Source organism: Pseudochaenichthys georgianus, chromosome 20 (assembly GCF_902827115.2).
Source record: "Pseudochaenichthys georgianus chromosome 20, fPseGeo1.2, whole genome shotgun sequence".
Classification (NCBI taxonomy): Eukaryota; Metazoa; Chordata; class Actinopteri; order Perciformes; family Channichthyidae; genus Pseudochaenichthys; species Pseudochaenichthys georgianus.
Window position 1 is genome coordinate 20,524,088 of NC_047522.1, and position 25,929 is coordinate 20,550,016.

At 43.9% G+C, this 25,929-nt stretch overlaps 1 protein-coding gene across 1 annotated transcript in view; it reads left to right on the plus strand.

The window, feature by feature from the left end:
- The window catches only part of LOC117466077 (cadherin-20-like), a 61,065-nt gene extending 41,151 nt beyond the window's left edge, over nt 1-19,914 (plus strand). Inside the window, exons 2-12 of the mRNA XM_034109217.1 lie at nt 302-605; nt 4,445-4,739; nt 5,009-5,128; nt 6,764-6,931; nt 8,374-8,561; nt 8,681-8,934; nt 14,102-14,238; nt 15,380-15,501; nt 16,004-16,121; nt 16,604-16,855; nt 18,222-19,914. Coding sequence (XP_033965108.1) covers nt 387-605; nt 4,445-4,739; nt 5,009-5,128; nt 6,764-6,931; nt 8,374-8,561; nt 8,681-8,934; nt 14,102-14,238; nt 15,380-15,501; nt 16,004-16,121; nt 16,604-16,855; nt 18,222-18,736 — 2,388 coding nt within the window. The 5' untranslated portion in view covers nt 302-386 and the 3' untranslated portion in view covers nt 18,737-19,914. The remainder of the gene's footprint in view (nt 1-301; nt 606-4,444; nt 4,740-5,008; nt 5,129-6,763; nt 6,932-8,373; nt 8,562-8,680; nt 8,935-14,101; nt 14,239-15,379; nt 15,502-16,003; nt 16,122-16,603; nt 16,856-18,221) is intronic.
- Nucleotides 19,915-25,929: the final 6,015 nt, after the last annotated feature.

A 25,929-nucleotide genomic window follows, 5' to 3' on the forward strand; every position in this document is an offset into this window, starting at 1 on the left:
CTTCCTATAGCGGCAGCATGACATCGATGTGTTGTTGGGTACGTGTTGTCCCCACTTCTTCATCTCTCATATTACCTCCTCAACCTTGCATCACATTCAGCTGTGATAAGGCTCATTGTAACTCAACAAAAACTCAGTGCTAATCTGGAAGCAGGAGAAAGGACAACGGAAATGTGTCGTCCGCAGGTATCCAACAGTGCAACACAGACTGGGGCTCAGTTTACTACAAAAGAATGACGTTGTCCAAAAGGAAATAAATCCGAGAGTGAGACTGATCTGTTCTTTGTCTTTTCTCTTCCAGGAAAGCAACAGTAGCCGGAAAGACCCAGAAGGCAACTGCACTCGTGAAGGAAAAGGTCTTTTGAAATACTACTCTGTGCCTAACAATGGGAGAGCGATTTCATCTTCCAGCAGTTGCCAGCACCTTGCTCCCTGTGGCCCTCTGCATGTTGACCCTTCTGCCCCACAGCATTCTGGGTAGACCTGCAGAGGAGGAAAACGCAGGCAGCTCAGCACTGCTGCAGAGGGTGAAGAGAGGCTGGGTGTGGAACCAGTTTTTTGTCCTGGAGGAGTACACCGGACTGGAACCACTTTATATTGGAAAGGTCAGTGTTGCCTACATGCTGAACTGTCAGAACATGCGCCGTAAATACACACGTAAAAAGGTGACCCGGCGCACCAGATGGTTTGTAACACAGAACAATAAGAGAAGCAGTCATTGAGAACCGTTTGTAAAGGGCAGGCACTTTAAAAAATGACTTGGCAGGTGATTGAATAACCCATCTAACAATCAAACTCTGGCCGAAGGGGGAAAGTACTTCCTTGGAGAAAAGCCCTCAGTGCCATGCTTTGCCCTGCTTAAATGAAGAGACACTTGTTCTAATATGCTTCTGCGGTTTATGCGAACATCTTTGGAGGCGGCCATTGTTTTTGACAAGCAGTCACCTCTTTTGTTCATGTGACACTCACCTCCAGTAAGCACGCCCAAAGATTCCAGTAACTCCTTACAAAACGCTAAAATGTCCGAGTACAAACCAGTCACTTGACTAGATGGTTTATCGTTCATCTCAAAGTCCATCTGCAGTGCAAGGTAAACTTAAAGGTATGACCTGGAGAAAAGTAAAGCGTAGAGGTTTCTTCGCCGGGGAGAATCTTTTCTGTCCACTTGGTGTAAGGGTGCTTTGGTGTTTCAAAGAGATTCAACCAGTACGTTTCAAACAGGGCAAACCAACAGATCTATAGGAGAGCTCCGCAGCCTGGAGGTCATCTGCTGCTCGGTGGAGTGCAAGAATGCAAAACAGAACATCATGGGTAGGCAGAGGCAAAAATAAAATTCTCAATGTAATCCCTGGCTGCACTGCGTCTATACGAAGACAGCCTCTCCTCTGTCCACTTTGAACCACGGCCAAACAGCAGTTATTGAGTTAATCGAGTCGAACCGAGGCTTCACTCAGTCCCCCCCGCCCCCCCCCCTTCCTCGCCTGCAATCCACTGACATGCTCTGAAAGGAGCAGACAAGAAATACTCACAAAGGAGCACTTTGATCACTCAGTCGCTGAAGTGAATTGGACATTTGATCAATAGCTGTAAGGTTGGTCATCATCAGTAGTGAGACAACAATCTTACAACACAAATTGCCATGACATCACAAAAAATGCCCCTTCGAAAAAGTCTCTGTTCACTTGCATGGTGTCAGAGCATTGCTTTTAAAATCTCTCAGTGCTTATATATGGAGGCGTTAGTATTCTATTCCTAAATTCTTGAAAATACCTTGCCCTGATCTTCCAATTGTTTGAATTAGTTATGTGTTCCTCATCGACATTTAAAACCCTGCACCAAACATCTTCAAAAAGTTTCCCTTTGGAAAAGAAGCAACCCTCCCTAATTAGTGTTCTGGAATAACTTCCTTTCCACCGCTCGGGAATACCGCCTAAAAACATGGATTCCAAAAAGTCAAGTGCTCCAACCAGATAGCAGAATAACAAGTCCTGAGAGATTTCTGCACGCACTGTAGCATAAAGGACTGTATCTGCTTACAGTCTCCGTGGCATAATCATTTTCACCTTACCTCTTCTTCTTTCCCCATTTACCGTTTCTTCACCATTTCTCTTTAAAGCCGCCCACCCTAATTTTTCCAAACGGAATGAAATAAGTGACACTGACAGGCCGGGCTGTTTCCCAGAGAGCCACTCAGGGCAGAAAGGCATTATAGAATATGACAAAGCAGGAGAAACATGTGCTGGAGAGGTTCTTTCTCAGCCTACCTTACCACTCCACTGTTGAGGAGCTTAGTATTCAGAGCTGTGGGGATGTCGGAGGTTTGGGCTTTGGGCCGGAGCTGAGACGCAGCAGGTAATTGATAGCCTGAGTGTCAAACTATTTTCATAGCTTTGGAGTAAAGAGGAAGGATCAGTGCCGAGAAGGCAGATGAGGCGGAGGAAAGGCAGCGGCCCGAGATAAATCACCCCGAGACACGGGGCTGAAACTTACAATAGGGTGTTGATTAAAAATTGTATCCTGGACCGAGCTAGGATGCGCCGCATTTTGAAGGAGTGAGCGCAGGTGGGCACGTTGTCCGAAGAGATAGGAGGAATTGTATAGTCTGGCTGCTCGGGGAATGATAGGTATTGTGAAGATTGCTGAGGCTATCACCACAATGACAACAATGAGTGGTGTGTAGCTGCAAACTTTTTGCAGTCTCACAACACTTGTGTTTCCACTCAACTCCACTTGTTATTTTGTGGTTTTCTATCCGGAAAAGTTGCAGAAAAGCAAGGTTTGAAAAGTGTATTGATTCTGTCCACTAACTTTGGCCACTATCTATGCATTAGTGGCCAAAACGAGGGCCAGAAGTGTATTTTAAGAGTCAGTGGGGGGTTTATGTTGCGTGCGTTGCCTGTTGATTGTAAAGCAGACAGACGTCAATAGGGGCATTTAATCTGTGAGCGTGGTGGCTGTGAGTACTCATCATACGCAGGCACACTTTAAGTAGAAAGTGAGGAGTGATTGCACATCAACAAGCAGCCATTTGCACTTACAGGCCACAAAAGGCTGCTGATTGCCCTGCAGGGCCCATGGCAACAAGCAGGCTGTCAACTGTGATTACATTACAGCTAAGTTACACATACCATTGGAGTCTGAAGCTAATTTACCCACTGGTTCAATTAGGAATGATGGTTAATGTACTTCTGCGCATCAAGACTAAATAGAAAACAAATTGTAAACATGAATTGATTATTAAATGCATATGAACGGCTAAATAGAAAGTATAAGCCCCATGAGATCACTCTGCGTTGTTCTTTGTTCTGGCTCTCTACTCCAGCACTGTGAACTTCAATTAAATGTAATTGAATTTAAAACGGTGACTCACCCCTAGATTCCACCGGGTCCGTCTGCGGCGCGGTTTTGGTCCGGCCTCCTCCGGCGTACCTACCGGGCGCGTTTCAGAAGCATTTCAGAAGCGGAGCGTCTTGCCTGCCGGCTCGCAGTTTTTGTTGATTTGGGCATATTTACTGGACAGGCTACTTTGTGCAGACGAAGTTCATAATAATTGTAATATCCCAGTTATAAACGACATGAATCAAACATGAGTTGCTATATTTTAGTGGTAAAAAAATGCATTCATCATCATATTATTCTATAAATATATAATGTACACAGTGCTCGTAAACCGTAGGAGAACGCTGGCATTTCTCCACCTACTTGAAAGACTACGGTCGAAAAATAGTCTTCAATCCTATTTCGAGCGGAGCCCAGCGGCGAGACGCTTCTGGGACGCGTCTGGTGGAATAGCACCCATTGACTAGATTGGCAGCGAGCCTTGCGGACGCCGCGGCGCTGCCGTAACGCGCCGCAGACGGACCCGGTGGAATCTCGGGGTCAGTCTTCATATTCCCATTGTATCATATCCCCATCTAGCCTGTATTATACATACTCCCCCAATGGCAGTACTTTGTCCAGTTAATTGATAGATTTAGTCTGGAGAGTATCAGAAAATAGTTGTTTTTTTAAATGCACATCCCAAATGGTCAGAGCCCAAAATGATTTCCTTGAATGTCTTTTCTTTGTCTTACTTCCCTAAAATACAATATTTACAATTATAAAATCAGAAAAGTAGCATTATCACATTGAGGCCTGTATCGCAACCAAACACATGTTCGGTTGGATCTGGATCATAGGACTTTGACAGACAAGAACTTTCCACGAGTTGTCTTTTATGTTTCGGATCACTGTGTTGCTGCATTGTTCTATAATTAGGGGACGCGCCCTAATTAAATGTCCTCAAACTCATTTTGTAATACTTTCGTACTGCGCCATATGTAATAATTTGTGTCAACTTGTGGTGACACATATACTTTGTAGATATTGTCATGATATTCAAGACTAATAACCCTGTCCCTTAGAATGTGCCTTGTGGAGTAAAACATTGTTGTCCCACTCTCAGCTCCACTCAGATATGGATAAAGGCGACGGCTCCATTAAGTACATCCTGTCGGGCGAGGGCGCGGGCACCACCTTCACCATCGACGACAGCACGGGGGACATCCACGCCCTCCAGAGGCTGGACCGGGAGGTGAAGTCCCAGTACCTCCTCCGCGCCCAGGCCCGCAACCGCCTGACGGACAGACCTCTGGAGCCCGAGTCCCAGTTCATCGTGAAGATCCAGGACATCAACGACAACGAGCCCAGGTTTCTGGACGGGCCCTACCAGGCGACTGTGCCCGAGATGTCCAATATAGGTAAGCAGCAGAGAGGCAGATGGATGGAGACGGAAACCAAACTGCTGCCCATGCACGCCTGCTTTTAGTTTTTAAAAAGGGAGTAACTGCAGCGAGGAACAAAACAACGCTGCCTCTCCATCTGCTTCATTCACTATTCATACACTTGTTGTGGTTACTTTGAAGCATTTTTAATTCATGGAGAGCTCCAGCCACACATGGACAACTCCCATAATGATTTATCTTGATGTAAATGTTGATATTGGTGTAACCTCATTTTGTTCCCCCAGGAACATCTGTGATCCAGCTGACTGCTACGGACGCCGACGACCCCACGTACGGCAACAGTGCTCGGGTGGTCTACAGCATCGTGGAGGGCCAGCCCTACTTCTCTGTGGACGCTAAAACCGGTACGACTTTCCACACGCTGCCTCCCGTAACCACAGCAAACGCGTTTTTGATCCATTACTGATGGAGGCTGATGGATTTCAAACTTCCCCGGACACTTTCACTATTTCATGAGCTCCTCATGAATTTTCAATGAGCATGAATGATGTTAGATGACCTGATAAAGTTCACAAACTACCGCCGACATTCAGGATTCACTCCTACTGATAGCGGCTGATGATTCCCCAACTTGTTCCAGTAATTGCACAGGCGGCTGCTTTTAGCGGTCCACACTTGAAGCCCCTCTACCGAGCAGCTCTGAATGATGGCAGCTCACAGCGTGGCTCCTTCCGTTGCTACGAGACCATCCAACACTTGTCTGAAACAGGCTTTGTTGCAACTTGCAATAACTCCTATTACTACAGATGTGCTGAACTCAAAGTGTGACTGTCTGATAGAAGTGAAGACAAAATGAGACTGGAAGCCACTCACAAATAGAAGAAGATGCTCACACGTTTAATCCCTTCAAAATAGAACCACTCGACCATGACGATGACGTTACATGTCTGTTTACTACAAACCAAATAAACTTTGTAATGCTGCATATCATTTAGCAAACAGTGCCATGTTGAGTTATATCATATCAACAGCAAGGTGGCAATAAAAATAAAGTATCTCCACGCAACACATGGTAATAATGTTAACTGAAACTAACACTTCCATAAATCCGTTATATTGTCAAAAGCAGGGGCAATTTTTTACCACAGCTGCCTTATTTCCTTGTCAGTATGGGGTTGTGTTGCCGTCAGCAGGCCGCTGCTGCTGGAGGTTCATCCATCACTGAAACACAAGTGGCTCTACAGCTATCAATCAGCCCGCCTGAGGCTGCTGAAAGCACAGCACTGAGGCTTTTATCGGGGCCAACACAATGTAAAACTCAACAAATACAGCACAAACCCACACTGCCATCCTTCATTGTGTGGTTGGTTTCAGTTCAGAGTCACATATTTCATGTAAAACCATGTTAACATGATTTCATATATATAATGGAGGTTTGTACCTTCAGAAATGTTGCTATATTATAGGTAATTGCAATGATTGTATCCCTAAAGACAATGAAAGAAGTTTAATAGAGTAAGATAGTAGCCCTAATAACCTCCAATAATACCATATATATCAAAATTGTAAACAAAATAGGCTAAAAGTGTGATAAAATGCTTGACATTCAGAAAATCGGGACTAGGATTGAGATCCAAACATATATAACAGATATGACATTCCATATAATAATCATCAAGAGTAATCAATAAGTGTATTTTACCACTTAAGTCTACATTTATGACTTATTGTAGGAACAGATTCACAATCCCCAACGTGTTGTTTCTCTATTGCAGCCCAGTCTTTAAGTGTTAAAACCATTTGTTGGAACAGCTTAAAACCAGAAACCCTATGATTATAATAATTACTTAAAAATCAGACAAGTTTCATTATAAATCCCTCATGCAGCCTCTTGTCTGCTCCACTGAGAGCGCTGACATTCCAGGACACCATCACTCGGACACATGACCCTAATCCGAGTCACCAGCTCTCTGCGGGTGACCTTTCCTTCACCTCATGTGTCTCTGCTTGTCCTTTTCTTACCCTCTCTTTGCCCTCAGGCGTGGTCCGTGTGTCCCTGGCAGACATGGACAGGGAGACCAGGGAGAACTACACCGTGGTCATCCAGGCCAAAGACATGGGGGGCCAGCTGGGGGGGCTCGCCGGCACCACCACGGTCAACGTTACGCTCGGCGACATCAACGACAACCCGCCCATGTTTGACCAGAGTAAGAGCAGTTCTGTCTTATCACCCTCACCTCTGCCCCGGGTTCACTCCCCGCTTTACGTGAACCCCCCCCCCCGCTAATCCCTCCTGATACTCTTACAGCTGAAATGTAAAAGTTTCTCACAGCAGAGGAGAAACAGTGCAGCCAGGGATGTAAGACTATAATGTAGAATGATATATCACAATAGAAGTAAAGTGACTAAATGCATCACAGAGCTGAAAAATGTATCTCTAACTAAATCTGATTAAAGTAAAATTATTGTTAAGGATTTCAGAGTCTTAAAAAAGCCACATGAAACTGTATATAATTGAATATTATGCAGCTCAAGTTAGCAGCTTTTTGTATATGTAAGGAATCCTTTAATTAGCCTTTTGCACAAAGTCTATGAGAAAGCAAATGGCCCTTTTTATAGGTAGAGTAGGGCATTTTGAACATACAGGGTTTGTTTTCAATGCAGCTTGAATAAAATGATCACGAGTATTCCCTTCAAATGTCAAATGGTGGAGTGTACAGAGAGTCCCGTGTTGTTTACAGTACAGAGAGCGTACTTCATTAACATGAGTCTGAATTGCACCACAAACCAAAGAAATGCCTCACATGACCCTGGAGTTGGCTTTAATTTCAAAAACACCGCGCCGTTTTGTCTCGGGGCTAAACTCGAGTTGTGGTTTGACTCGTCAGTGTGTTTCAGCTACATGTAGGGCAGCAGTGGGGCACACAGCAAAGCAAGAAAAACACGAGACTGCAGTTTGTCTAATCCACGCCTAAATCCAAAGAAACAAACATGGTTCTGTGTAGATGACAATTGGCTCCTTCACATACAGTATCTATCCACCATTTATCTCAGACCCTCAGCCCCTCAGCCCTTCTCCCTCGGTCCACTTTTGGCCACCAGTCCCTGACCATTTACCCCCTGGCCTACACCCCCACTCCCTCGCTCAGCCACCAGTCGCCCCATGCTGTCTCTTTGATTATCCCAATTTCTGCTCCTCTCGTTAACGTCCCCCGGAGGTCAGGGGTTGTCTAGCTGTCCGCAGTCATCTCTTCCTGGCCGACGGGTGGCTCCACTCCTAGACAAAGGGAAACACCCGCTGCCCATTCCCATCATTAGTCCCCCACCAATTAGCGCCATCACTTCGATGGAACTTTGATCGGCTGTGAAGAGCTTCAGGGATTCCCCTCTGTCAACCACAATGTGGAGGCATTTTACTTCGGACTGCCACAAATTGGGCAGCTGTCACCTCTTCTTTGAGGTTAAACGGTAGATGAAAATTGAAGGCAGCCCACGAGACAGTATATAACCCAATTGTGAGGCATTTATGGAGCCATTTATTTCAGGCTGTCTGGGAAGTGATTTTGAGTGGAGAGCAAGGTGATGGAAGAGGTGTGGCTCCCTCTAGAGGATAGGACGTATATAACAGGATGATTATTTCTTTCCTCAGGGCTGTACCAGATGAGCATCCCAGAGGCGGCCCCCGTGGGGTCAGTGGTGGGGCGTATCTGGGCCAAGGACAGGGACATTGGGCTGAACGCAGAGATGGTGTACAGCATCATTGATGGAGATGGAAGGGACCAGTTTGACATCAGCACCGACCCCACTAACCTTTTTGGCATCATCACAGTGAAAAAGGTAGAGGCATGAATAAATCAATGCTTTACAAGTCAAAAGTAGAGGATATAGATCATTTCAAATAATCTATATTGACAAATCTAATTTTTCATATTCCTTTCCATGTGCTCCCTTTCCAGCCACTGAACTTTGAGGGCAAACCTAGTTACACTCTGAAGGTGGAGGGCGCCAACACCCACCTGGACCCCTCACTGCGCCACCGCGGGCCCTTCAAGGACGTCACCATCGTGCACGTGAGCGTGGAGGATGTGGACGAGTCCCCGCAGTTTGAATCCCCCGAGTACTACGTGGAGCTGTCAGAGGACGCAGAGATCGGCACGTTGGTGAAGACCATTTCAGCTAGAGACCCCGACGCTGCCAACAACACTGTGAGGTGAGGAGGATGAGAACAACAGCATGTGTTTCCACAGCTTCACTCGTTGATGTACGACTGTTCTGTTGCTTTCAAGCCAGTGCAGTGAAATGCCAACTATGTGCATGTTGTTTGAGTCTACAGTCTATAACACTAAGAAACTACAAAGAGATGAATCCTGCACAAATCATGTCAGGTGTGGGAATGCTTCTAAGTTTTAAAGAGGCCCTATTTTTGCGTTGTGGGTTCCCTCATACCTGTGTGTTACATAGGTTTGTGTGCATGTAAATGGTCTGCAAAGGCTCAAATCTCAAGGTTCCATCACATTTGAGGTGATATACTAAGGGGCGGTACATCTCTAAACAGTTGACAAATCACAACCCGGCCAGCTAACTAATCAGAGCAGACTGGGCTCTGGTTTCAGACAGAGGGTGAAAACACTGCACAGGCAGTACGAGAAGAATAAAGAGATTTTTGAACATTAAAGCATGGAGACATGTCCCGGTAGAGACACTACATACTGATATGAACCCTAACATTTGCATAATAGGTCTGCCTTTTTCAAAACAAGTAAATGATACGGTTGTGTTCAGTAATATTTCTAATCAAAAGTCTAACAACAAAATATAAAAAGTCAATAGGGGTATTCAAGTGCCAAAACTGTGGATGTTTTCCGGTACTTATCCTAATGCATGATGGAAAAGTCCGTAATGCAAGTTAAAGAAATTGTGTGAGTACAATATTGTATTAGAATGTAGCCGCAGAGGGTGTTCTTGCAACATGTGTGTATCAAACTTCTGTGTTCTGATTGTACCTGTGATGTTATATAGTCACCAGCAGAGGGCAGCATCTTAACATATCTCAATCCTCGTTTATCAACATGTGTTTGCAAGCTCCATATCAACACAGCTGATAGGATAGAGGACACACATTACAATTTGAATAACAAGTTTTAACGTCCAGTAAATGACTCCACACACAGAGGCACGAGAAGCTGATCTCTTCCATTCCTCTCCATTATTATGAGAGTATGTTTGTGGCACACAGAGCAGATGTTGCATTGTGGGTTTACTGTCCAGACTGCACCTCTCGTAGACTAATTAGACATAAAGACTTTAATTAGGCTATTAATTATGTGGAGGAATCAACGACTGCGGCGGTAAACGCGTGTTTCACAAGCCCCCCCCCTCCCAGCTGTCCACTTTACAGACTCAAATAGGGGCAAAGTAGTGCAATGGGAACGGATGTAGATGACATGGATGCAAACAATGCTGGATTTAAACAAATCTTTAAAGAAGGAAATCCATTTGCCTATCCCTATTGTATGCCCCTACAGAGTCAATACATCTTATATATCACTGTATTTCAAAGAAGCAGTACACACATGTACCATAACATACAAAGAATAGTGTGAAAACAAATGTAAACACAAGAACTACCCTGAGTGTAATAATAGACAAGGATGCCGTTTAATTAGACAAATGACAGGTGTGCAATTATAATTTATAATTGCTCTAAACTCTTTGATGCTCACAGAGCTCTGCTGATGACAATTAACTGTCAACTCTCTCATTTTCTGAAGAGAGAAAATCCTAACATTGATGCAGCCAATTCCCCAGAGCTGGCAGTGTACTCTGGGTGAGAATTAGTGGAAATAGATTTGTTTGGAGCATGAGGAGAGTTCGAGGCAGATAGCTGAGGGATCAGATCAGGGTGCCAGTAAAGAGCTGAGATACCGCAGCAGCAACATGAGATGACAGATAAGAACAACAAGCTGCAGGTGACCTCCAGCCTCGTCTGTCTCATTTCCATTTCATATCTTTCTGTCCTTTACAGCATGACTGGCAGATATATCTGAGCCCACACACACACACACACATTTTCACTGCTGTTTGACACATCCATACGCACACAGAGGAGGAGGAGGAGTGATATTAACAGAGATCCTTCAGGGAGATCCTTGCCAGCCGACGATGTGCCAGACATGACTTTTCTCTGTCGGCACACAGTCTGAAACACACACTGCAAACAACCCTGCATATATGAACACACACTCGCCTGCCAAATATACTTATCTTATATGATAAATGACGATTAATGGTGATTTTGTCGTTTAAAAAAGGTAGTTTAGTTTACTGAAATCCTGTATAAAAAAGTCCCTTAAATCCATAAGGTGAATCTTAGTGATTTAAAGATATTTAAGAGTATTCCCATTCAGCAAGAAAACCAAAAGCATGATAATGTTTTGATCAAAAGACAGAATTAGAATGAAACACCATGAAACAAGCAGCATGATATTGTACTGGAGTAAAAGTACAGTTATTCTAATGAAACTCCAACACAAGGAAAATTACTTCTGAAGTAAGTCCATTAAAATGTACTGTGTCACACAACCATGCTCCTTGGTGGAGCTCACCAAAATTGACCGGAAACTCAGACAACTAAATACAAACAAGTACAACCCACAATAAACAACAACAGGACACCACGGCGGGTGCAACAAGCAAAAGCTGAATTAAGCAATGCAAAGAACACATCAAAGTAGAAACAATATGAACCCAGCAGCAAACATGAGAGAGGAGCACATCATGTAGCGCACAGACACACAACGCTCACACAACCATCACAGTGAGTGTGTAGTTTTCCCTACCAGTCTGAATGTCTCTCTCTGGGACGTCCTCCTCCATCTGATCCAGGGTCAGCCTCACACAGCTCACTGAAGACAGCATTCACCATTCACTTGAGCATGTAGCAGGTTAGCAGCAGCTGTAGGCATCATCACATGGGAAACCGGAAGTGTGTGGGAAAGGGAGGGTTTTTTAAAGGACTGATGAGGGGAACAGGTGTGCAGGTGGGAGGGGACGTCAGGTGACTAGCGGGAGTGAGGGCATCTAGTGGGTGATTTAAGGATAGCAGGTGTGGGGACTGGGGGTGAGAAGTGAGCAGAGATCCAGGCCAGGAAACACAACCTACATCCTAGAAAGTGCTCACGATTTGCTGAGTCGTTAATTGTAATAGCAATGGGTTCTTTAACAAGTACATTTGTCATCAACGACTTTTTAGAATATAAATAGTGCAATATCGCATTGAGCATCACAAGTATTTCTTCCTCAATTGTCTACAAATATTCACAATGATGCCAATTTTGTTTTTGTTACTTTGAAAAAAAGTTGCTGACAATTGCTTTCCGTATCAATCAACCCACTCACTTTTGTGTTGGTGTGAAGCAGCGACATATGTATTCAGTCCATCAGGCTTGGAATTTCGTCATTTTAGGGGCAAGGCCATTTGGCCTTCCCGTTCACATTTTTTTTAAGGGCACAAAGGCCACATGAGTCATGACAGGGCACAAAGGCCACATGACAGGGCACAAAGGCTGGTCAATCAACATGACTGAAAAGTGTAGCACTAACGTCAACACCAGTCGTTTTACAAACGGCTGAATAGCAATAGTGTTTCTTAAACGTATACGTTAAGTTCAGCCATAAACCACATAAGTCAGTCAGGGGTAGACAGTAACGGTAAAATTGTATTGTCACTGGCCCCACCATTGTAACCACTGGCCCGGAGCGTTCGTCCACCAAAAAAAATCGACTAATAATGAAGAAAATTAACACCTTTGTTGCAATAATTTATGCACCAACTACATTACTACTTGTACTACAACATTTTAATCATCAGTTCTTCCTCATTTCCCTCAATTGTTCATATTTGGTTTATTAAAATAATGATATTGTGGTCATTGTTAAAAAATGTCTGCTATTATTATGAGTATTATTATTTGTATAATGCACTTTCTGCCTTCCTGTCATTAGGAGTTAGACATGTAATGGCTATATGTAATTGATTTGATTAGAACCTTCATTATCCTAAACTGGTGGGACATTTCGCCAATACCTTTATATTGTCTACTCTTCACTTACTTGTCAGCATAGGTCGGCATTGATGTAAAGAGCCGACAGAAGACCTTGTTTATACTGGCATCATATTGAGAGGTGCAGTGACGCGTCCTGAAACCAGGAAGTAAGCTGCTGGTTCCCTCCACAAAAAGCAATGGGATTTCTCCACAGGGTTTTGGCAAATAGCTGGAAATAAGGTCTGTGGAAAACAAACCTGCTTGATAAATGCACGTTTTGTTCAGCCGGATAATCTCCACATGTCTACCTTACTTTTATAATTTTCGAATCATAAATCTAATCGATAGAATATAAAAGGGTTTTAGGACGTGGCACTGCAGCCAACTCCCTGTCACTCCTTTAACTCCTCCGGTGACTTTCTTTTATTAGAAGATTGTTTTTTGCCCGGCGCTTGGCCGGTTACCGCTCGTATTAAAAACATTTTTGGCGAATGGTTAGGTGGCGCGATAGTCTGTAGTGAAGAAGGAGCGCCCTCCCGCTCACGGGAGCCTGCTCGCGCTGTGCTCCGCCGCAAACAGCTGTTTGCGGCGGAGCACATCGAGAGCAGCAAACAGCTGTTTGCTTTTCCCCCCAACAACGACAACCGACTCACGAAACGCTATGTTGTAGCGTTGATAAACGAAACAATTTAACTAAATTGCTAGTCAAAATACCAATACCACAGGACATTTTTTTTTACTTTTGACAGGGGCACAAAGGCCACTTTGGCCGTGAATTGCATTTTTTTTAACAGGGCATCACGGCCAAAGTGCGGGGCAACGACGGCCATGGCCGTCGTGAAATTCCCACCCTGCAGTCCATGTGTACACACTTCATCATGATATAAGAATGTGTGTGTGTGTGTGTGTGTGTGTGTGTGTGTGTGTGTGTGTGTGTGTGTGTGTGTGTGTGTGTGTGTGTGTGTGTGTGTGTGTGTGTGTGTGTGTGTGTGTGTGTGTGTGTGTGTGTGTGTGTGTGTGTGTGTGTGTGTGTGTGTGTGTGTGTGTGTGTGTGTGTGTGTGTGTGTGTGTGTGGGAGATGAGCAGCGGCTGCAGGAGTGTGTTCCCTGCCGTCAGTGTGGCAGATACTCTGATTAAGCCTTATCTGGAGCCTATTCTTCTTCATGTGCCTTCCGAAGCTGCCTGCCTGACGTCTTGTCTCACAGATACACACACGATGCACATGCTGGAGTGTGTGTGTGCATGCCTCGCCCCCACTAAAATAGGATTACTAGCTTGCAGAAACACCACAAGGCTGCTCTTCACATGACACGTATCGTTTTGTGTCATCAGGTATTCCATCGACAAGTCGAGCGACCCCGAGAAGTTCTTCTACGTGGAACTCACTACTGGCTCTCTGATGACGGTGCGCTCGCTGGACCGAGAGGAGATCGGCTGGCACAACATCACCGTCCTCGCCATGGAGATGAGTACGTGAAAAACACACACACACACACACACACACACACACACACACACACACACACACAAGCTTCCCCATGCAAAACCCAGAACCGTGTTTGTTAGTGTGTCATTTCGGTTTCAGACAAAAGTAGTTGATAAGAAGGAGATTCATTGGGGCAGGATGAACAGCTGGATACATATTGTAACCAAGAAGCAGTGATTTTGGAAAACAACTCCCGCAGACTGTAGAGAAGAAGTTGTTGTCCTGTGGATTTGACACAGCTGGAAGAGTCACCTTCATCCTCCCTTTGCTTTGTTTGTCTCGACACACCTTAGAGGAGATCTTAATTAAATTAATGACTAATTGAATAACTTTTTTGTGAATTAAAGATGTGACAGAGGCATGGCGTAAGCATATTTGAACAATAAATGAAGTTATTCTAAAAGGATTGAGTTTACTTTGCGCTCATCATTTTCACATTCTTGGTGCAAGTTCATTTGGACTCATTTTCAGCTCGGTCAATATTCACACTTTCATCAAACTGCTTTGTTCTGCACTTTAACTCAAATAGATTCACATTTAATTTCCCTCTAATGAAGCATCAGCAGATTTTGACTTTCACTCGAGCTGGATATTGAATTGCTTATATTTGACCCTCAAACACACACACACGTATATACAGTATGAAAACACACACCGGGCCATATCCCACTTCGACCTCCAGAGCCAAAGTCACGCCATTGATGGATCGATCATGTGATGAAACCTGAGAAAGTAGTTACTGCCCACTAATTGCGATTCTCCTGCCTATTACACAGCTGGTTAGGATATGCAAATTGCTGATTGGTAATGGAGAATAATAGAATTGTAATCTAAGCGTGAGAGGCCTAATGCGCCACGGGCTCACTGTAAAGGAGTTGAAGATGAAGGGAGACGCGCACCGAGCTCAGCAGGATCCTTAAAGAGTCGTTTATCTGAGTTCATCAAGGCATCTTACAGTGTGTGTGTGTGTGTGTGTGTGTGTGTGTGTGTGTGTGTGTGTGTGTGTGTGTGTGTGTGTGTGTGTGTGTGTGTGTGTGTGTGTGTGTGTGTGTGTGTGTGTGTGTGTGTGTGTGTGTGTGTGTGTGTGTGTGTGTGTGTGTGTGTGTGTGTGTGTGTGTGTGTAGATAACCCCACAAAGATCTCCAGTGTGTCGGTGGCTGTGAGGGTCCTCGATGTCAACGATAACCCTCCCACGCTGACTCACTACTTGGAGGCTTATGTGTGTGAGAACGCTAAAGCGGGACAGGTACAGAACATGAGATATCACAGCGTGAACAATGACACATCTGATAAGTGCTGGAAAAGAAACTAAGTGTATTTTCTCCAGATATCAAGTTTGAGGTACATTTTAAACTCCTCAAAACTGTGAAAATACAGAGCTTTATACTATTAAATACTTCATTTGAATTAATGTATATACTGCTAGTTAGTTTGTTTAAGCCTTATAACACATCATAAATGTTGATTGATAGTATTGATCATCTGAAATCAGTTAAATAACTAGCAACTCAAAGTATATATTTAATAGATCTGACATTTTTAGAGAATAAGTGAAACAATATGTACTTGGTTATTTTCCACCACTGCATGTATACTAATTTTCAAAAATATGATTCAATGTAATAGATTACACTCCCAACAGCATTCAAAAGTAATTAAGCGTCACATTTGACTAATTAGACAAAATGTGAGTGTAAAAAGAGGAAGGTGTATTATGAATTGTAATCTAACTGTGTTGATGAATCCAGCTGGTCCAGACGGTGACGGCGGAGGATCCCGATGAGCCGCTGGGGGGGCAGCGCTTCTTCTACAGCCTGGCTCCAGAGGCCGCTAACAACCCTAACTTCACCCTCAGAGACAACCAAGGTACACAGACACGTGTTCTGTTGTACAGCTGCACGGTCGTGGACACCCGTTCAGGTTAAAGGTGGACAGGAAATCCATCTTGTGTGATTTATAGCGCTGCTTTGTGGCATCAACAGATCATCAGTTCTCACAGATGTCTCCTTGTGGAAGAGCGTGCCCTTGCACCACGAGTAACTCTGAAAGCTTGTTCTGGTAGAAAATCATCCTGTTGCTACAATACAGGACTTTTCTTTCTAATTTGACTGACGACACGAGAATTGATTCCAATATGGTCTCGGATCGACTCCCTGCTCTGATGTATGAATGTATTTGAATTGATGATGATTTCCGTAGACAGGATTTAAAAGTATTCTTAGATAACAGCATCTGTCTCCGAATCAGATCAACTCAAATCTTGAGTTCTCACCCCCACCCCTCTTGACTCTGCTTGTCCACAGTTCTGAACTTTAACCCTGTAATCTCACCCCTTTGTCTCTTTCCAGACAACACGGCGTGGATCCTGACGCGGCGGGGGGGCTGGTCTCACCAGGACCAGACCGTCTTCTACCTGCCCATCTTCATCTCTGACGGGGAGCAGCCGGTGCAGAGCAGCACGAGCACGCTGACCGTCCGCGTGTGCAGCTGCGACCACGACGGAAACGTCCTGTCCTGCACCGCCGAGGCCTACATCCTGCCGGCCAGCCTCAGCAGGGGGGCGCTCATCGCCATCCTCGCCTGCATCTTCGTCCTGCTGGGTGAGTCACACTGAGAGGAAGTGCAGAGAGCAGCCAGTGGAGGTCTGTCATGTGAAGATGACATTAGCAGATTTATTTTGGTTTTGTAAAAATGTTAACCGTGAAAACATGTATAGAAGTGAAGACATATTCAAATAAATTAAATGAATAATTAATATAAAATGCCAGAATAGGCAAATCCAACAAAGTAACACATAAATGCTCAAATAAATCGTACTAATTTAATATAATTGAGTCCTAAGAACCTTGCTTTCCCTATTTGAAATTGTTTCCATAACTCAAAAATAAAAAGATAAAGCTTCCAATGTTTCGATTCAAATCATAAGAAGAAGCACTGATTTTGGAACATCTCCCGCAGAGTCGTCTTGTATAGAGCAGGGGATGTCCTGTAGATCCGACACAGCTGGAAGTGTCGCACTTATTATTTAAATCCACAATTATTTATTACAGAGAGACACAATTTGAAAATATTCAAATGTTTAAAAAATGACAAGGAGGATTGTAAAAGTGTATCACCGACCAATGAGCCAACGACACACTCAAATAAAAATAATGAATCATCACTTAATATTTGATATACTTTACTGACAGCATTAAATCTTTCAGCTTAAAAGGAAATGATAACATCTGAATTATTATGTCTTTAAAACAATGAGCTCACAGTGGTGGTGAGTAAAGGGGCAGCTGCTGCGAATGAACACAAGACGTTTGGCAGGATGCAAAAAAGGAAGCTATATTTAATCCTGCAGATGATGTCACACTGGGCTTTTAAAGCTCCTCTGGTATCGCCCTTTTTCAAACGGAGATTGTTTTCTCTTTAATGTTGTGTTTGAAGGCAGGAGTTTATTAAGTCTGCCACAGTCCCCTTTTTCATCGTGTTTTTTTATGTGGTTAAAACAAGTGAAACATGTACTGGAAAACAAAGTGCTGCAGGGATTGTAATCAGGCCTACGCTGCCCTGAGGCTCGCCCTCAGACAGTGCTTTTCATTTTTACACTACAAAAAATGTAAAATAGATTTTGGATTCATGTTTTTTCCTGCTGGACATGTAATGAAGCTTTTTTACAAAGTGAAAACATACATGAAACTTCATTTGTACCATTGAGGAATGATGGGATGAAACTTAAAATCTTGTAAACCTACTTTTTAACTTGAAACCAACAATGTCTTATCAAACTTATTTTTCATTAAAATGTTCATGATATTTTTATTTAACTCAATGCTTCATCTTACATTCCTGAAATCAAAGAAAGTATATATTATTGATGCTTTTTTTTTGGGTTCTGTATCAATGATAATGCATTGTGCAAATGTGAACCCACAAGCTCTTCCTGTATGCCAACGTCTTATCTCTTCCTTTCCCCAGTGATGATCCTGCTCATGCTCTCACTGCGCACACACCGTAAGAAGCCCTTCCTGTGTGACGAGGAGGAGAACGTCCACGAGAACATCGTGCGCTACGACGACGAAGGTGGCGGCGAGGAGGACACCGAGGCCTTCGACATCGCCGCCATGTGGAACCCACGAGAGGCGCACCACCACCCGGGCAAGATGAGGCAGGACATGCTGCCGGAGATCGAGAGTCTGTCGCGCTACGTCCCTCAGGCGTGCGTCATGGGCGGGGGGGACAGCAGCGTCCACGGGTACGTGCTGGCCAAGCTCCTGGACGCCGACATGGACGCGTGCGCCCCGCCTTACGACTCCCTGCAGACCTACGCCTACGAGGGCGAAGGTTCGGTGGCAGAGTCGCTCAGCTCGCTCCAGTCGGGGACGTCCAACACGGACCACGAGTACGACTATCTCAACGACTGGGGGCCACGCTTTAAAAAACTTGCCGAGATGTACGGCGTGCTGGAGACGAACACTCCTCAGATGTGGTAGAACATCAGAACCATTGCCTTTTAACTCCGAGAAAAGTTACACCGACACAACAACATCAGAGAAGTGCCACAAACACGTGCACAATAAAGCCAGGTGTGCTCTCACATCCACATCCATGACTGTTACTGTAGCACTTGAATTCCTGCCTGGATTCTCCACAGCCTTGAAGGCCTGAGAGGCCGCAGCAGCAGTGTGAGCTGCTTTTCCCCCAGAGACTGAGGCTGGATGGCAGCCTTGTGAGGCCCACAGAGGAGCAGCTTCAAAGCACAGCTAACCCCCCTCCTGACCCCCCCCCAAGTCAGAGCAGTCTTTGGTTCAAAGTGAGGATCGGTTTATGCCAGAGATGAAAACAAGAGAGACCTTACTCACAGCAACACAGGAGTAAAAACTCAGAAAAGCTGAAGTTGGCAGGACAACTCTGAGGGGGGACATGACAAACAAAAGCCTGCAATTGGAGATACATCTTTATTTGTTTCATCTGCGGCAGGTCTTAATTTATTCCTTTGTTCCAAGTGCTGTATTTATATTTTTTGCTAACTTATTTGGGTACTTCAAACCAACACTGTACTTGTACGGCCGCTATGTGAAGAAGTCTTCAAAAGATCACGTATATGTTGTAACATACATAATGTAAAGGTTTTTCATTCTGTGTGATGACACGTTTCTCTAAATGTCACATGACATGCACAGGAAGTGGAGATGCTGTAATCCCATTCGGGCTGATATGTTTATCGTATTATTGTTTTTGTATTGTAACTCTGGTCTTTCCCCAAACATAAAGCAGTAATACATTCATGAGGATGTTAAGGAAGCCATTTTTGGATCTGGATTTTTCCCAGCAGGCGGGGAAAGCAACATTATTCTCAAACGAGGCTTTCACTTTCATTTCTGACAACAAGGCTTGATGTGTCCTGTATTGCTTTTCTGCCACCACACAAAAGTGGCTTAATCCTCCAATTCTGTGGACTTCAAAGACATTTATAATCTGCATTAAGTGCCAAATGTACAAAAAAGACGTTTTGGATGAAACATAAAAGACACCACACACACCAAAAGATAAGAAAATGCATTTTGCAAACTGGGAATGAAGTAGAGGAACATTTTGATAATTTGATTGGGTGGCATTTACTTGAAATCTATGTGGTCAGTCAGTCATGCTGCAGTAAGTGGTATGTGAATGTAGGTATTTTTTTGTATTCTTGGTAATAAAAATGAAAAATAACAATGCTTCTGTGCAGTCCTTAAACCACCATGAGATGAGAAAACTGTTATAATTACACACAACACTGAGCCAATGAATGAAATGATGCTTTCTGAACATCTGGGTGGCACATTTTAATAAACTGCTGCTTTTGCTGGTGAGGAACATTATACAATCCCCTGAAGCATGACAGAAATGTAAGTCCTTCAAAAGATAAAGCAGCTATTTAAGTTTGCAATTATACGCCGAATTTTGCTCCAAAGTGTTATTGCCGTTGATTCACTTTTCATTACAGTTTTCCCTCAAAGTGCTTAACTTATTCTGTTTTGCAGTAATATAGTTCAGTATTGACTAAAAGCTTCCCCCCCCCCCCCACACACACACCGCCTGCTGTACCTCTAGCAACTTGCAGAGGGGAACAATTACCATTGGAAATCAATCATTCATAAACGGGAGACTCTACTTAATTGCTTATGTCAATCAAAGTTTTACCAGGGAAGGAGAGGAATGGAAAATTGAAAGGAAGGTAGGGAAGATTAAAGGAAACCATAAAGCCAATACCACAATTGATAGTCTACCTGTACAACATTTTGCAGCACTGTCAATTTCCGTATTTTTCAGAACAAATGACAAAGAAATAAGTCTGCAATCCATGGCTCTGGCTTACCTGCGGGTCGGCAATCAACAGTGAAATTGCACAGGAGATGAGGCTGTAATATTCCCCGGATTTACATTTGTGCACTTCCAAACGCTCTGCATGATGAGCAGAACACTTCAGTAACACACCAGCGATTGTTCTCTAATTTGTCTGTCCTTATTTTAACATTCAACAGCCCGCATATATTTGACAAATCTTTGTTTCTCCCGTTTGCGTCATCAAAGTTTTCCTCATCAGCAGTCGGGCCAAATTGAGGACCAAATTGGCCGAGGGTTTATTTGGAATAAGTGGGGGTGCATTAGTAGCTTCAAAGTGGAACGACATTTGAAAAATAAAAAATAGAAAACAGCAAAAAGCTCCTTAAATTATACTGCAATTTAGGGCAATATAAATGTGCTAGTCCGTGCATTTTCTGCAACATGTAATTATTTTTTCAACTTTTTTCTTCTACTGATTTATTATTTAGAATAGTATATGAACAGTTTGGACAGGGGTCCTCTCTGCAGGAGCCTTGAGGTCAGAGATGGTTCGTCAAGGAGAGTCAGGCTCACTGTATGCGGTAGTGGGAGTCATCCGCTCCCCCTCCTCAGAATTTCTGCTTTTGTTAAATGTCTCTTTTGGTCAAGGAACAACAACTGAGTCGCCTCCCCACCTTTGGCGACCTTGACTCAGATTGTAACACAAACATTTGCCAGGAAATATATTTCTTGGATCCCAATGTATACAGTTGTTGACATTCGGGATTGGCTAACTGTCACTGGAAACCTAAAATGTACCTTCTATCAGCTTATTTGAACAATGTGATCACATGATTCCTTCCAATAGTATTGCAGATTTCCTGTAAGCTAGCTAGCTCACGTAGCTACGCTAGTCATTTCAAATATACTGACAAAACACTTACAATTATGAAACAGACTAACTCTGCCAACAGGGATTTTCGGCCAACTTTATAATCCCCGAACGTCAACAAGCACCCTTCGCATGTTTTTTGAAATTGGTGAAGATGTTTCTTCATTTTCATGTGTTTCAGGCTCATCTACTTTTTAAATATTTGCATCGTTTCTGAAGCTGCAGCTCATTTCTCCTAATGGAGGTGTTTGGAGCCGTTGGAGGGCGATTGCCCGTGTCGCCCATCGTACCAATAGCTTCACAATAACATACGATCAAGAAAGAAAAAGCTACAAATTGAAAGGCAAAGTTGTAAATCTAGTTCTCAGTCAGAAGGCTCTGCTCGCTGTGACCTTATTCCCTTCACTCCTCACCATAAATCTCTTGTCACCAGCATTTGTCAGAGCCCGTGTCCTGCGGCCTCTTTCCTCCTCAGTGCCCTTCCCCACACTTTGCCCCATCCGGCTGCATAAATGAAACCCTAACAACCCCTCACGGACCCCCTCTCCTTCCCATTCGCCCAGTCGTCAGCCTCTGCAGGGCCATTTCCAGGCCTTTTCCGAAAGGCAGGGGGGGGGGTAATTTGTTTTAAGCTCCACAGCTCTTTCTAACAGAGGAAGGAGCTCAAACAGTGGAAGCTAATAAGAAGCCTTCCAGCTCTAATCCTGCTGAGGGTAAACCGCAGCAGACCCAGTGAATCATCCCTTAATGCGAAGTGGAAAAACACACTCCGCTCTGCTGGAAATTGAGAAGTGGAAAGAAAAGGCAAACTCCAGGCCCAGGGAGGGAAGAGCAGGTCCAACCCATTTGACATGTGGAGTTAGAGAGCGAAACATACACACCCACATGGCTGCTGGGCTTCCTCTCTCTGATCCTCTTCTCCATTTCATCCTCCTTCTGTGTGTCTCCTTCAGTCCAACACTTGCTTCTTTGTCTCAAACAAAACGCCCTTCATGTCTTTCTCTCTCCTCTCCATCTTTGTCTTCACCCCTCCTCGTCCTCCGCTCAGCCCGGCTCATGAGTGCAGCGATGGGTTACTTCAGCGGTATCTCTTTAAGCTGCAGAAGAACACCAGCTTTGGCCGTCAGGGTCTTTGCTGCGGGAACAGAGGATCTCCTGAGCGGCGAATCATCAGCGTCTCAAAGAGGTTCACAGGAACTTCACACCCAGCTGCAGATGCTAATGCATAGCTTTACTCTTTAATCTTGTCATTTCTTTTGTTTTTCTTCTTCTTGCTTTTGGAAAGGCTGCTAGGCGGCCATTACTGAAGGGTTATAAGTTACTAAGTACTAAGTAGGGTTCGTTACAACTGTTTTTTTTCCGAACCGAATATTTAAAATACAGCCATTACACATACTTTAAACAAATATTTATGCTTTAAACAGCCTTTAATACATTTTATATAAAGGAGCATTTGCATCTAACTTTTGTGGATTTTAGCATTTTTGAAGACATAGAATAAAATAGAAAAACTCAAAAGGTTTTAACGCTTAGCATGGATGAATCTATTAGAAGCCTTTCAGCCAAACCCCTAAATTGGATAAATAGATATGGAAAAAAAACGGAAACTCAGATAATGAATACACACAGTATACACATCTGTAGATATTTCAAATATACGCAAGATGCTGCCGTTGTTGGTTAATGATAGAAAAATGTAACTCCTGTCATATGATGTCTTATTTCATGGAGCCACATCAAAAAGAGCCAAAATCAAGCAACACAGCATCCCACCCACTTCCTTAGTAGCAACACAAGACATAGGAGACACTGTCTGTACTATGCCGGTAAAGATGACAACAACATGACAGAGGAACACTAGAACATGTTGTGCTTTATATGTGAGAGAGATTTGTCCCAGTCCCGCCTGCTTTGCACGTGTTCTTATTAATGGCAGTGACAGACACCTCCGTCTTTGAGCCTACATAGGTGAATTGAAATGAAGCAGTAGGGGGGATGAGGTGGGAAGACATTATGTACGTGCTAAGTACAGTTCTGAACAGAGAAGGCTTAATTTAAATGATAAAACCCCACACTGGCCCTCCACTTATCCTCCTTGCAATGACCAATGTGTTTGTGTGTCGTCCCCAGGAGAAGAACTCTAATGCCTGTTTGTGCTTTGACAAAAGTGATAACACAAAATGGATCTGACAAATTGGGCCTGGCACACAATTAGGATCCCAGGCTCTGACCGTGGATGCCGCGTCCTCCAAATGGGAAAACAGCGAGGGGACTAGCTGGGATGTGATGGAGGAGCAGAGAGAGAGCGTGTTGGGAGGAAGTGTTTGTCAAATTAGAGCTGGATGGGGATATGGCCACAGCACTCTTGGTTCTCTCTGTGATAGTTTTCTTATTGGGCTGACAGAGAATCCCAGCAGGACTGTTTGTTTACCAGCCTCCGTTATTTTGTCCGATTGCTAAGATGGAGGATGGCTGTGACTTCTGTACATCCTGTTATATTGCCTTAATTACTTTTTAACTATTTGGTCTTTAACATATTTAAAAAAGGGACACTCAATAAAGGTGTTAAGTGAACACATCCTTTTTTGTGAAGGGAAACTCAGTCAGAATATCAATTAAATTGTTTGCTTGTGATCACATACAGATGTATCTTCTTGTCATCTCCCAGGTTTATCGTCTTACGCTTTGAAGGGCCTTGACCCACATGTGAGTCCATCCAAAGAACATAATCATTATCATATTAATCTGATTTGGACACCTGGGAAGGGCAATCACGCCCCCCGTTGGCAGCGAGCCCCCCTGAGTCTGCAGTGTTTCACCTCTGCTGGTGATTTCCCTGAAGGTGATTTCTGCTATCTGAGAAATCAGCAGGTGGAGTCTTTGGGTTCAATTAAGTCGTGCAGACTTTCAGCACCTCAGGGCACATGATGTCCATCCCCAGAGGCTAAAGCCACCTCACATAAGGCTGAAGATAGACGAGACATGTGACTTCTGTGCATCCAGTCACGCACCCCTGTAGCCCCAGCTGTGCAGACAGACTGCAGTAAAGCACATGTAAAGGGAGTGATGCACCTGTGAGCGTGACCACCACATCACGACACAGCGGCAAAAGTAAACTATGCAGCAAGTTTATTTAAGTCAAGTCATGTTAAAAGTAATTTGGAGATGTTCTACATTGTATCTTTGTGAGACTGACCGTTGAGCGGCTCAGACCAAGCAAGCAGGCAGAGGCAGAACGTCCAAAAATATAACCCGACGTGGGCATTTATTAAAATCATGTGCACAAAGTTCACAGCCTCAATCCTGCTGTTCTCCTTGCACACATCCTGCAGCCACAAGGATCTCACACACCCAGTTACAAGAAACAGCACCTAAATACACACATACTAACAAGACACAGGTGAGGGGGAGGAGACAACACAGGACACCAGGTGCACACAATCATCAGCCACAGACATCAACATATTATTTGCACACTGATTACTCTCAACCGCTGTCATCCTTACACCAGCATAACTACTCTCGGCGCTCTCGCAAACTCCGAGGACCCGACCAGCACCTGCCAGACGATATTCCAATAAATATGGTTTAATCAGTTAAAAAATACTACCTCAATAATTAGTATAAATTATGTGTAAATATGTAATGTCAACTGTACTGTGCAATCACGCTAATAAAGTGCAATATTACCCGGCCCGAAGCCGTCAGTCCATAGTGACGAAGTCACAATCTTAAAGAGAAGAACTTTTTTTTGTGTTGCTATAATCGGTACCAATGCATGTCCAATGAGTTTTAAATGCATTTAAGCATCCTCTGCTTCTTTTATTTCTTGATTACCAATTGCATCTTTAAATCTCAATTAGCAAAGTAACCTGCAACTTAAGTAAACAAGTCCATTTAGTAGAGTATTATACAATATTTCCCTGTGAAATGTAGTAGTATAGAAGTAAGACATTAAGTTAAGTACAGTTATTTCGTAAAGTTCCACAAGAGGTGTTTGGCATTCTGAAAGATCTACATTGTATTCTCACCAGGGAGCACCGAGCATCTGTTTCGCACATCTGCAGCATAATGAAGGCTCATATTTACTTTATATAAATGCATCTCATCTTGTTTAATTAGGAGGTCACCTAATTACATTATTAACAGACATGTGGAAGCCAATCTGAATATTGAGAAGAAGATGTTACATGTAGTATCCAGAGGAGTTTTCTAAAAGATCTTGAGAAGCCATTTCCCCTTGACACAGCAACAGAGGTCAGTCATGACAAGCTCCCACTTCCACGTCCTCAGGTGGGACTTTGAACGCCTCGGGCTGCAGGGATTGATGGAGAGCGGGGGATTGATGGAGAGCGAGGGCTGTCATAATCAGTCCGGGCTTTAAGTGTGAAAAAGCTGGGCCTGAGTTCGATGCATCATGGGAGCTGCCAGCGTTCATCACTCATCGACTGCAGGGAGATTCAGCCATGTGAGTGAAGAGCAGCT